This window comes from Condylura cristata, unplaced genomic scaffold (genome assembly GCF_000260355.1).
Source record: "Condylura cristata isolate star-nosed mole 26May11 unplaced genomic scaffold, ConCri1.0 scaffold00006, whole genome shotgun sequence".
In the NCBI taxonomy this organism is placed as follows: Eukaryota; Metazoa; Chordata; class Mammalia; order Eulipotyphla; family Talpidae; genus Condylura; species Condylura cristata.
Genome location: NW_004567107.1, coordinates 50,575,451 through 50,588,963, shown reverse-complemented (window position 1 = coordinate 50,588,963; position 13,513 = coordinate 50,575,451). Strand labels below are relative to the sequence as shown.

Genomic DNA, 13,513 nt, shown 5'->3' with positions numbered 1-13,513 from the left:
GTCTTTTGGTTCTGTTGCTGTTTGCTTACTAGTGAAAAATTATTACCCTGCAAAAATGGTGTGTCCTAAGTATTCCTGTGTTTACTCTAGGTTAGATGGGTGCAGGTTGGGGTGGGGTGTGTGGAGGTAGAACAGGGTGCTTGACATGTAAGTTATTACCAAGCCATAAAAATAGCTGAGGGATATACAGAAGGGTAAAGTAAGTTGCTCATTATATGAAACAAATCCAACAATAGGCAATAAAAACATCATATCTTATTTTGTATATGAACTATTGCAAACCAATGATCATTGTACACATTTTATGCATGTACATACCTTTTCTTCTGTATAAAAAACCATGTGTATTTTATTACACATAGCAATTTAAAGTATTTTTTCAGTGTTACTTTTGACTGCATGGTTTTCCTGTTAAGTACTGACTTTAGATTTAACTTCTGCCTGAAGCTGCAGTACAACTCTATAAGGAAACTCAGAAAGGGAAAGACCTTTTCTTTTTGTAAAGGTAACTGTATTGTTTTTAAAGATATGCTAATTAATCTTAATATTAGCCACGAACCAATTCAATGCTTTCTTTCCTGAGAGTGACATCTGGTGGTTGGTTTCTTTTTAGTTCTCATATTTTCTCTTTGTTTGATTTGAAGTTGTTGGAAATTCTGAAGAATCATTGTGCGAGCTGCTTTATTTGGTACTTAACACACTGGCTAGCTTTCCGGGATCAAGTTAGTGCCCCTAATACAACTCAAACTTTGAAAGTCTGGCATTCCATTTGGGTACAGTCCCTCTGAATGCCAATCTTTTCTGAGAGATTTTATTTTAGCATGCCTCATTGGGGAGGATTTCTGTTTAATTCAGACAATTTAGAGTTTTGGGTAAGGGACAGTACCGAGACAGTTTCTCTGCATTGCTGGTGAGAAGGTTGTTGCCCGGAGAGGTAGAGTGTATTAGCCAGCAACACTCTGCCAGCCTAGGTCACTCTGTTCCCCAGTGAGCTGAGGGCTTGCTCTGGGCCTGTGAGTTACTTACTGTTTTGGGTAATTTGCTGAAGAAGAAGGATCTTGTATTAAATAAGAGAAAACATTGTAAGATGGGGTGGTAAGGGCAGTTAACACCAACTAATTGCTGTAATTTTTCCAAATTCATTTCTTTTCGCTCTGGTTTATTAAGTCTTGTTAACCCGGGGTTGGGGGGGAGAGGAAGAGAGAGAGAGAAAGAGAAGCAAATCTAATAACATAAAAACAAAATCAACGAACAACTTTAAACCAGGCATGTAATGGGGTGGAAAGGGGAATGGGATCACAACTGGGGTGGGAAGAGCACACAGGTGAATTGGTGGTGGGAAGCCCATGGGGATTACAACTGAGATGGGAAAAAAATGCACAGAATGAAGAATGATGAAAAAATAAATAAATACATTAAAAAAAAAGTCTTGTTGATTTGTTGAAGTACAGTGAGGGATCTCAACTCAGTCTTCATGGGTTCACTGCTTCACCCCATATTGGGGAATTCAGTATTCAATGGAATTGTATTGATTGAACCTGATCTTGAGTTGGACCTATTGGATGTGTCCACTAGCATCTTCTAACAGCCCTAAGAGACTGCACTTATTAGTGGTAATATTGGAGAACTTAACTGGGTAAGGGCAACAACAGAGCTCTATCAGTGCTGTATTTGGAGAATATATGAAATTATTTCTCTCAAGTGATGAATGTTTAAAATTATAATTTCAAAGGCACAGCATTGTTCTTCTATTGGCAACTGATTTTCTTGTTTGTATTAGTAAAACATCTTATAAACTATGTTTTTGAATAATGTCTAGAAGTGCCAGTTTTTTTTGCTAAATGTATCCAAAGAAATCACATTTTACAAATCTGTGCAGATTTGGAAGGTGAACTGTCGTGCTCTTGTACCATTTTCACTTCTGTGTTAGAGAATTGTGTTCATAGTCTGAGCTTTTTAAACTTTGGCAAGGCAGATCTTGTTCACGACACAGGTCTGTTTGGGGACTTGAGGTGTGACTGGCCTCTGGTGTATGGGTCCCAATTTCTTTGTTTCCCTTTGATAAAGATCTGTGGGCCAGTCACAGTTTCCCAGAGAACTTGTATTGGAGTTAATTTTTTTTTTAAAGATTTATTTATTTATTCGTACATACAGAACTGGGGTACAGGCCAGAGGTGCAGGGGTGGTGAGAGGCTTCACCAGAGATAGAGTGGGGAGCAAAACAGGCAGATCGACGAAGTACACTGCTGAGGGGAGCAGCGGGCAGGCCAGGAGAGGTCTGCCACACCATGTGGTCACCTCCGAGGCAGGCGGGAATCGAACTCATGCGGAAGTGGCTTTAGATTCTCAGTGCAGTGCTTTAACCCACTGCGCCACCAGGGAGGGCCCTGGAGTTAATTTTTTAAGGGGAGGTCTAAGAGATGTTTGCATCCTTCAGCCCGTGTTATGGGGATGCTGAAGCTGAGTTTTACATGTGAGTTCAGAGAAGTTCAGGGCGTTGATGGTCCCAATAATGTAAGAAGTTAAAAAAAAAAAAAAAGGCACCTCCCTGGTGGTGCAAATGTCTGAAGCTCAGCACTTTGAAGCTATCTGCAGTCACTGTAGCATAACTTTGATCCCTGGCCAGGGAGCTACCCACATGGCACAACAGACTTCTCCTGTCTTGCCCGCTGCTCCCCTCAGCAGTATATTTCGGTCAGTCTGCCTGTTCTGCTCCCTACTCTGTCTCTGGTGAATCCTCTCATGCCCTCACACCTTTGGCCTATACCCTAGTTCATGTATGCATAAATAAATAAATCTTAAAAAAAAAAAGAAAAGAAAAAAGAACACTGCATATAAGATGGTCCTGGCAGGAGCCCTTGTGGTCCACTGGAAGATTTAAATGCTTCAGTAGGCAATGGGCAACTTTCTGAGCTTGACAAATAGATTATGGAGAAATGGATGCAGGTATGAGCAGAATGAAAAATTATTCCTGACAGGTGAACGAAGCGTTCCCATGTTGGGAAAAAAAAAAGTGATTTGTTCAGTATTTAACCTCAAACACGCTTTATGCATATATAATAAAGATGTATTTTAAATGAGTTAATCCTTAAAAAATCAATGCTTTAGTGAAGTTAGAGAATGATGTCACCTTAATCATATTTTTATACAATTTCTCATCTAACTCTTTTTTTTAGCAATGTGTCTTCTCCTTTTCCACGCAAAAAGATTTACATTCAGTGTTTAAGGAATCCTCCAGGTGTGTCATTGTGATAATGATAAAGGGTGACAATTAACGTCAGTCCTGGACATCTTGACTCCCCAGGTGTGAGTGTCATGGGCAAGAAAGTTCACTGTCCTTAAGACTCCAACACCCATAGCTCTTAATCCCTGCCTGAATCCTGTGAGATGTTGAATTTATTTTTCTGGGAATGATCCCAGGAATGGGATTCCAGATGTGCCCCAAACCAGGTATAGAATCTGTGACTTATCAGCGTTCTCAGAACCTCTAGGGTTCTTTGAGTCCATGAGTCTTTGAGTCTTACTGGCCAATGGGCTAGACTGTTGGGTGAAAGATCCAGTGGGGAGGGTTGGGTGCTATTGGGGAGTCGCATTGAGGAGGAAGGTGTCTGTGGAATCCCATCAAATCTGTCACCTCTTCCTGGAAAATAACGGTTCATTGAGAACATGGGAGGATCAACTCACAGACCCAAGAAGTCATCCGTGTGACCGAGGGGAAAAATGGAGAAAGAGGCAGAGGAGGAGGAGGAAGTAAATGGAGTGAGGATGAGCCCCTTGAGAAGTGATTTCACTATTTTGCATTTGTGATCCCTAGTTTTCATTTTTATCATACCCCCTCCTACTTCTTCCTTTTTTGGAGTAATATTTGCCTCATACTCCTTTTCATACTGCAGAGTGATAAAGGAGAGACCTGAAAAGTTTGTAAACCTATTTGTCCCTTTGGAAATTAATACTGTATATCTAAATTCTGGCTGCTAATAGAGTTTTGCTATCTTGATTCTTTGCTTCTCCCCTTTTACCTCCCACCCCCTGCTCCTACCAGAATAAAAATCATGTAAACTTTTTTTTTGTTAAAGATTTATTTATTGTGCATACAGAACTGGGGTACAGGCCAGAGGCTCAGGGGTGGTGAGAGGCTTCACCAGAGACAGAGTGGGGAACAGAACAGGCAGATCGATGAAGTACACTGCTGAGGGGAGCGGCGGGCGGGTCAGGAGAGGTCTGCCACGCCATGTGGTCACCTCCGGGGCAGGTGGGAATCGAACTCATGCGGAAGTGGCTTTAGATTCTCAGTGCTGTGCTTTAACCCGCTGCGCCACCAGGGAGGGCCTCATGTAAACTTTTTAACCATTAGTATCTTCATCATGTAAGTAAATAAATGCTTATTAAAATAACCTTTTTTTTTTCCTTTTGCTTAAATGCACTTACATGCATTTTTGCTACTTGGCATATAACAGTTATAGGGCCAATATTGTCTAGAAAGGTCCTAGAAGTTGGTGTAGCACCCTAGCTCCTTTTTTCATTTTTGTGTCCATATTGGGAAAATGATTCTCCATCTGTCCAACAGGCTCTGGACTACTAGCTTTGCATCTGGAAGTTCCTCAACAAAATCTTTCACCTAACAGGGTTAGTCCATTTGCTGAACCACAAAATGAAACCACTCAATGTACAGACCTTCCGTCTCAAGATAAGGGTACTCAGCTGGCCGGTCAGCCAACAATTATTTGCTGAGAGTCTATGAAGTGCAGAATACTGGGCTAGGTATAAAGTACGTTCAGAAGGCGTGAATGGCCCTTGACTCCAGCCAGTGAGTCAAGATAGGCTTTTGAAAGAGCCAGGTACCACTTTGAGGCAATATGAGAAAGAGCGAGGTGCGGCTCAGTTAAACTTCTGACATTGCGTCCCCTTCCATGGGAATGCAGGAGGGAAAGGCAGCTCAGTCCCAGGAGGAACTCAACACTGAGGCTTCCCTCTGTAACATAACATACTTGTCCAGCAGCATGAGCTTCCCTGCCTTACTTTCCTTAAAATGGAAGCACTCTGAGTGCTTCTTTGATTGTTTTTGTTTCAACTGGAGTCCACATGGTGAGCCCACCAAGTATAAGGAGGTCTATGGGAAACCCACTCATGGCAATCACTGGGGAGGTGGAAACCATCACTGGAGAAGTATGCGGAGATATGGTAAGTGTGCTGAAGACCATAGGTAGGAAAATCAAGTTATGCTGTACATGGAAGTTCTTAGTTCTGGCCAGGAGACTGTTCACCAGCTCTTTGTTCCTGATCAGGTGCCAAACCCAGGGGTCCTGTGGGAATCACACAGAGAAAAGCTTTCTGAGAAGCAGTAGTAAAGGGATAGACTTTAAGCTGGGTGTCGGGACCGATAGAGATAGAAGGAAAAGGAAAAGCCAATGGTGCTGGCTGTATGTTATGGCACAGGAGGTGTGAGCAGATAGTCTCTTAACTGCTAACATTTCATCCCCAGCTGGAGCCCACGCTAGCTTTCCCAGAGAACTGAGAAACTATCTGCAGGTACCCCTGGGGAAAGTATATTGTCACTATTGTCAAATTATCATTTCCAAAAATTAGAGCTGTGACTCTCATGAAAACATAAAATGAACATGTCAGCATTTTATTTAGCTCATCAAGGAGGAAACTAGTGAGACGGCAGACTCATTCATAGGGCATTCCAGGAACTGGATATTTATAGGTTTTAAAAAAGATAGTGCTAGGCTGTAGATGAAGTTGGGCAATGTCCTATTACCCAATAAAGTACAACCTTTGAGATAATTTTTTTCTACTACTCAGAAGTCTGTAAATTAACATGTAACTTCACAGTGTCTAGACTTAATCAGTAAGTAGCCAAGTCAAGCACATGTGCATTCTCCTAGAGAATTAGGAGAATGAACAAGCCTGGGAAGGGCTTGTTCAACAATGCTGCAGTTGACCATGAGTTGATCTGCTTCCCTTCCTTCTCTACCTTTGTCTTACTGCTATTCATAATTCTGTTGGTGGGGGAAGGGATGTCCTGAACAAACTCCATGAGTTTTAAGGACCTCACCACCCAGACCAAAGAGATCCAAGGCACCAAGGATGACAAATCCCATAATGCCATCATTACTGAAGGGAGGATTGCTGGGAATTGAGAGTGGAGTTAGGCAGCCAGTTTATGCGTGTGGTATATAACCACACGCATAAACCTTGGTGTGGGGCTTGGTTTTCAGCAGCTTTCAGGGAGATTTTGGGGTCTTGGCTCAGCAGAACTGGTAGGATACATTCACCAATTTATCTCCCCGTCCCCGTCTTCTTCCCTGAAGTATTCCTTTATTCCCCCCCCCCTTTTTTTTGGTAAATAAACCTGTTATTACCCTTTTTGTGTGTGCCTGTAATGGAGTCTCATTAGAAGTCCCTTTTAAGTGCATGGGTTAGGACCCACAGTCAAGCCAACCCTTTTCACATTGGGGTTGTCCTGTAACAGTTCCATGCTTTGGACAGTTTTTATTAACATTTAAAAAATACATAGAAGTTAAAGAAATCTGAGATTGAATTCCAATTTCTTTATTTACCAGCTGTATAATGTTGGGCCTAGTGGATTCTTGTGCTGTCAGTTGGGAAGAGGAAATGAAATGGCTTTTGTAAAGTTGCTGGCATGTCATAGGCACTCAATAAGTCTTAGTTCTCCTTCTTTTCCTCCCTTTCACACTGGAATTCTGGTGGATATTTTCCATAACTCATGGAGGATTTTTCAGTTTTTACTATTCAGCTAAATTGGAAAAGTAGATTTTTAACATTTTTAAAAATAAAGTTTCCCCCCAGTTTATTGAAATGTATTTAATGTATAACAATGTATAAGTTTAGGGTGTACAGCATAATCATTTGGTATATGTTTATATTGTGAAATGATTATAGTAAGGAGAGTTAACACATCTGTCACCTCACAGTTAATAACATTTTTTTTTTGAAGATTTATTTGTGCAAACAGAACTGGGGTACAGGCCAGAGGAGCAGGGGCAGCGAGAGGCTTCACCAGAGACAGAGTGGGGGAGCAGAACAGGCAGATTGACGAAGTACACTGCTGAGGGGAGCAGCGGGCGGGTCAGGAAAGGTCTGCCCTGCCATGTGGTCACCTCTGGGGCAGGTGGGAATCGAACTCATGCGGAAGCGGCTTTAGATTTTCAGTGCAGTGCTTTAACTCGCTGCGCCACGAGGGAGGGCCACAGTTAATAACATTTTTAATGGTGCGAACTTTTAATTAAGAACTAAGTGAAACTCCCTGGTGGGTTAGGGTTATGTCTCAGTGCTATCACCACTATGGCCTGAGTTTGATCCAGGCCAGGGACATGACTCACATATGACACAGAAGACCTTTCTTGTCTCACCTGCTGCTCCCCTCAGCAGTGTATTTCAGTAGATCTGCTTCTTCTGCTTCCCACTCTGTCTCTGGTGAATACTCTCCCCTCCCCCCTTCTCCACCTCTGACCTACACCCCAGTTCTTCTACAAGAAAAGAAGAAGGAAAGAAGAACTTATTACTGTCTTAGCAGTTTTTAAATATACATACAATATATTGTATTATATCTTGGCATGGTGACCATGTTGTGTATAATATGCTTTCTATAACAAAATGCAGAGAGGTTACTTAAATGAAGATGATTTCTTACTGGATAAGCTTTAGCTTTTTTTTTTTCCTGACGGAGTGGATGGAGCTTTTTTTTTTTTTTTTGCCTAAGTGTGAATATTAATTAGCCTTGTCTCCTTTTAAATGGAGAGCTGGCTTTTAGTCATCCTTTGGGAAGTCGCCTCTGAGTAATGTGTTTTGGTTTCTGCTCTGGGTTGAGACTTGTGAGTGAGGATTCATCCACAGGAGCCTTCCAGCACACTGCTCTCTCTATCCCACCTCACTTGGTAAAGGTCAGTCTTGGTGAGGTTAGTGGTGCCTAAAGGCCTGAGGGCCTGGGGGCTGTTGTAGTGCAGAGGCAGCTGATCCTCAAGGCCATGTTTGGGTTCTTGGAGAGAACAACCCCTGCACAACCCCTCACATGACAGCCTGGATGCTAGTGTGTGGGATATGGAGCTGTCATTCAACATGACAAAATCTGTGATACCAAGATCCTTTTCAGACTTTTCCTTGAGAAGTCTTTTCTAGTCAGGAATTTTTACAGAGGCTAGAGAGCATCTTTTTATTTTTGATTTGGATTTTTTTACTTCAGGTATAGGTCATTTCTCCTCTAGTAGCTGGTTAATGAGCCTCTGATTTTGCTGTAGTCAATAATCTCTGGAGAGTGAGATGAGATGGAGTTGCCCTTGACTCTGCCTTCCCTACAGAGTATGGTATTAATTTAGATCAACAAGTTCACGGATACCTAATTCTAGAATCAGTTCTGCCACCACATGTATGTGTGTGTGTGTGTGTACATATTTGTTTGTTTTGTTTTAGTACTTACAGTATATAGTATGTATACAGTTTTTTCCTTTCTTGCCTGAATGCAGAGTTTAGTACTGTCTAAACATTGTATAATATTAATGATCACACAAGGGAAAATTTCTTCAACTCTTTTTCATCATATCTGTATCTTAGCTCTACATGAGGTGACATTTCAGTGTTCTGACAGTCCAAATTCGATTCATTCATTAACTGGGTAGCATTTATTTATTGTGCAACATCTCAGTGCCAAGACCTGTCTGTTTTTCTGTAAACATCATTAGTAAGAACCTACCCTGATAGAGACAGATAAAGACAAAGTAAATAAACAAGATGATTTGAGATTATGATAAGTACTACAAATAAAATAAATCAGATGATGAGAAACTATAAATAAAGCTTTTATTATTCATAATTTTAAGTAGGACTATCGGCAGGAGAGTGTCTCTTTGATTGGCAACTTTCTGACAAAGGGTCAGAATGAGTCAGTCATGGGAAGAACTGAGTGAAGAACATACTGGGAAAGAGACTAAGAGAGAGAGGTGTGGAATGAGTTTGACTTGTTGAACGGACAGACAGACCTGTGGTTGCAGTGAAGTCAGAGAGGGGGCAGGTGCTTGGAGAGGTATTCATAGACTCCCAGGCCATTTAGGATTGTGTAGGCCATGGGAAAGATTTGGGGTTTAAGTGCAATGGAAGTCTCTCAGAGAGGTCTAGAGTAATGGCATCAGGTGAGCTAATTAACATAATAGATAGAAAAGAAAACATAACTATCGCTCTTGTGTGAAGAATGAATGGAGGGTGCTGAGAGTGGGAGTAGGGAGACCAGTGAGGTCCTTGAGCAAGGACTGTGGCGATGGTGGTAGATGGTGATGCTCTGGAGCCTAGAATAGGCTATAGCAGTCCAGAATACCTGAATGAGGAGCTTGGATCTGATTTTTTGTAGTTATGAGTACAATTTGTATATGTATGATTTTGTGAGTGGGTATGATTTTGAGTTTATGTGTGAGATTGTGAGCATGTGAGTCAGTGTGTTTGAGTCTGGATTGCATCTGTGAATTTGTGCACACATGTGAGTTTGTGTGTGTTTGGGTTTTTTTTTTTACTGTATCATTTGAACATTCCAGGGCATGAGGGAAGAACATGAAGTGGCTGTCCTTTGTGGTATAGTTTAAACTAGATGAAAGGATGGTGGCAGGAAGGCAAGCTAGGAGGGTAGTGAAGTTAGATGTGAAGTGAAGACCAGAGGGTGCTAACTTGATTACCATGGAGAAAGAGAAGACTAAATTGGGCAAGTTTGTTAACTTGTTTTATCCTATATCTATTGTAGGATGAGTGAGAAAAAGGAGTGCAAAATAACTATTCAAGAAGTCACATTCTCTTCAAATTAACCCAGTATAATTGCTGGGTTAAATATGATTGCTAGTCAAATATTTTCTCAGTTTATTTAAAAAAATTAAGTTTATATTTGGGTTCTCTGAAAGGAATGAGGAATGACATTAGAGTGAAGTTGAGTAGTTCTACTGTATCCCACCAATACTGTCTGCTCCCTCACACCTCCCATCCCTTCCCCTGCAAACATATATGCATACTTATTGCTTTGCATTTAGAGTTCTTGATTATTGAGAAACTCATTGTATTTTTTGTTCTTCTTGCAGGACATCTTTGAAGATGCCTTGGATACCATCTCTATGTAAGTACGAACATAATAAAAAGGATGGAATAAAGAAAAAGATATATAAAAAATAAAGTATAAATATTTTTTTTCTTAAAGATTTATTTATTTGTGCATAAAGAACTGGGGTACAGGCCAGAGGTGCAGGGCGGTGAGAGGCTTCACCAGAGACAGAGTGGGGAACAGAACAGGCAGATCCATGAAGTACACTGCTGAGAGGAGCAGCAGGCGCGTCAGGAGAGGTCTGCTCTGTTGTGTGGGTCACTTCTTGGGCAGGGATTGAACTCATGCTGAAGTGGCTTTAGCTTTTTAGTGCTGTGCTTTAACCTGCTGCACCACCAGGGAGGGCCCTGCCCTCTTTTCTTCTCTTATGAAAGTAGTGACTGTCAGAAAAAAGTCACTTCTTGAGTCCAATGCATTAACCACTCTGCCACCGTGACTTCCAGAAAAAAGTCACTTCTCTATAGTTTAAGTTAGGATGTAATTATGCTTGAAAAAAGTTATCAAATCTATTCTGAGAATTATCTTATAGCCCTAATTAAAACTAAAAGAAAACATGTTTTCCAGCAAATTAAATTTGATGTCCATAGCTAAGTCTTTTACTTCTTGTTTATAATTATTTACACATTTAGCACCATATTTTAGATTTTCACTATTAATTTTTTAGATGAAGTGCTTACACTTAGTTTTAATATAAACATTTCTTAAAAACCTATGTAGTTTTGGTAGTAATTTTTAATGACATCACATTACATCAGGTGGAGCATCATAGTTTACTTATCCATTTTGCCATTGCCATACATTAAGATTGTTAATGATTTAAAGACTAAAGTCCAATCATGAATATTTTCATGTGTATTACTTTGTCTTATTTCTGACTTGTCCCCAATGGTTAGCTTCATAAATTTGGGTTAAGAGGGATGAATATTTTTATTGTTCTTCATATATTTCCACTTACCCATCTGTCTTAGCTCTGGTTATCATAACAAAATGCCACAGACTGAGTGGCATAAACAATGGAAACTTATTGCTTCACATTCTAGAGGCTGGAAGCCCTCCCCTGGCTTTCTGATAGCTGTTTCTTGTTGCACTTTCTTGGGAGGGAGCAAGCAAATTCTTTGATATCTTGTAAGGGTGCTAATTCCATTATGAGGGCCTGTTGTCAGGACCTCATCTAAACTTAATTCTCTGCCAAAGGCCTCATTTCTAAATACCATCCCACTGGGGGATAGGGCTTCACTGTGTGAATTTTGGTTGGGAGATACAATTGCATTGTACCTTCAAAACAGTTTCTCAGTTACTGTGGTTCCAATACTGTATAAGTGAAGTGGTTTAAAATGTAACATCACTACCACTCTATTTAGTCTGAAACAGTTTTGTCACTTCAGTGATACTTATTTTTTAAAAACTTCCTTTATTATCTTTGTTTAGTAGTTTGCATTTTCTTTTGTATGAATTCTAGTCTTAGGTGAAAAGTTGAACACAATGAAAAAGGTGTAATTTTTTTCTGATCCATAAAAACTCCAGGGAACTTCCGTCATTGGGGGTTGGGGGGGGGGGTTGTGCACAACATACTTCTGGGAGCTTGCCCCCAGGTACCCACAGTGAATACTGGAGGAAAATTTCCTTGGTCTTCCAGCAATGGGGAAAGGGGAATAGGAGTGGGGGCTGGGAAAGGACCATTCTGAAACTAGTTGGTGACTTCCACACACATCTCAGAAATGAACAGATCCAGCAGATAGAAAAGCTAACACTGCAGGCACCGTGAACTAGAGAGAGAGAAGCAAAAGGTCCCACCGAGCTTATTGTAAGTGCTTTTCCTAGCATTTTCTTCTTCTTCTTTTAGTTTTAAATTCCTGGTCCAACCCAACACAATTTAGCTAATCTAAAGGGTTGCTTTTGCTGTGTTCTTATGCGTTTCTGGTGTGCATTTTTTTATATGTTCCCTACGACCATCTTTTAAACAATTTTTCCCCTTTCCTTTTCAATGTTGCCAAAATATCCCAGGCATATTGTCCTCTTACCTTAGATGTAACAAACTACCAACAGTTTACCTAATAGAGACCCTCATCTCTGAAATAGAGCCCAAAATCAGAAAGGGAAATCTAAGTAAATACGAGTCCATCATTTAAAAATCGAGCCCATTACATTTAGTAGAGGCCTCCATTTAAAATCCATTTACAACTGATTTTATTTTGATTCTAATAAACTTTGATTTTTGGTATAATTTTGCCAGAGTTCTAGGAGGTATTTTGAGGGGATAGTTTTAGAAGACAGCGTGTTGATAGTGCAAAAGTGGCAATGAAAAGAGGGGAAAAAAATGACAGATAGTTGTAGAGCTCCAAAACACAGCAACATAGTCTTCATTTGCTGAGATGGCTGAGGTGCACACCACTAGGAATATCTTCCCAGAGAGACAAACCCTTGGATTTGCAGGCTTGAACTCCAGTCCCACCCTGCTGTATAATGCCAGGAAACCCTGGGTTCAGTTTCTCCGAGTCTCAGTGTTTTCACCCTCATAGTTGTATTGACAAGATAAAATAAAATTTTATCTTTTTATTTTAAAATGTGATAATGGGTGCAAAGCACATAGTAGATGTTCAGTAAATTGGCTTGTTACAGTGATACTTTAGTGCTTTCTCCACCCTAGTTGCTACTACTCACCGTGAGAAAATCATATTTATAATGGTGCCTCAGACATAGGAAAAAAACAATAAATTATATATAGCGTTTAGGTGACTAGAAACTCAATGTTTCATGAAATTACAGAACCAGAAATGTTTGAAATAACAGTTTGAAAGCTAGTCAGATGCCTTCCTCAGAAGGAAAAGCTCACTTCGATGACTTCCTTCATTTTCTAAACATAATGTGTGATTTTCCCGCACTTGTCTTTTGCATTATTGAACCTTTTTGAAATTAAAAATCTTGCAGAAGTAATTTGTTATTTATTATTTTCTGTAAAAAAAGAACCATGTTTTCCTTCTGATTATAGATACATGTTAATTGTAAAAGAAATTATTCAGTTGTTTTTCACTTTGCTCTATTTTTCTTTTTTTGTCAATATTTTTTTTCTCACTTCCTCTTAAATTTGAGACACCATGTCATTCCCTTTGTGATCAATGTGCTGTCAGCTCAGAGTTCTATTCTTAGGCTGATGGAACCAGACAGTATGGTCTGTAATGCAGATAGCAGTACTTTACCCTCTAGCAAAATACGTTCTCCTTGCCATGCTGATGGCTAATTTCTTTCTGTGAATATTTTCTCCTGAATTTCTAATGAAAAAATGCAAGCTGACAGATGAGGTAGCCCTTAAATTGTCTCCACAAAATAACAATTTCCTACTCCTTTTTATGCTTAGTGGGTTTACCACTGCAGAAATGAATTTTCCTACTTCTGGGTCTTTGTGGTAGAAACTGCGTT

General features: G+C 40.2%; 1 protein-coding gene across 1 annotated transcript in view; it reads left to right on the top strand.

The window, feature by feature from the left end:
- Positions 1 to 13,513, top strand: part of TTC39B (tetratricopeptide repeat domain 39B) — a 110,090-nt gene that overhangs the window by 18,001 nt on the left and 78,576 nt on the right. The window contains exon 2 of the mRNA XM_012721597.1: positions 10,077 to 10,111. Coding sequence (XP_012577051.1) covers positions 10,077 to 10,111 — 35 coding nt within the window. The remainder of the gene's footprint in view (positions 1 to 10,076; positions 10,112 to 13,513) is intronic.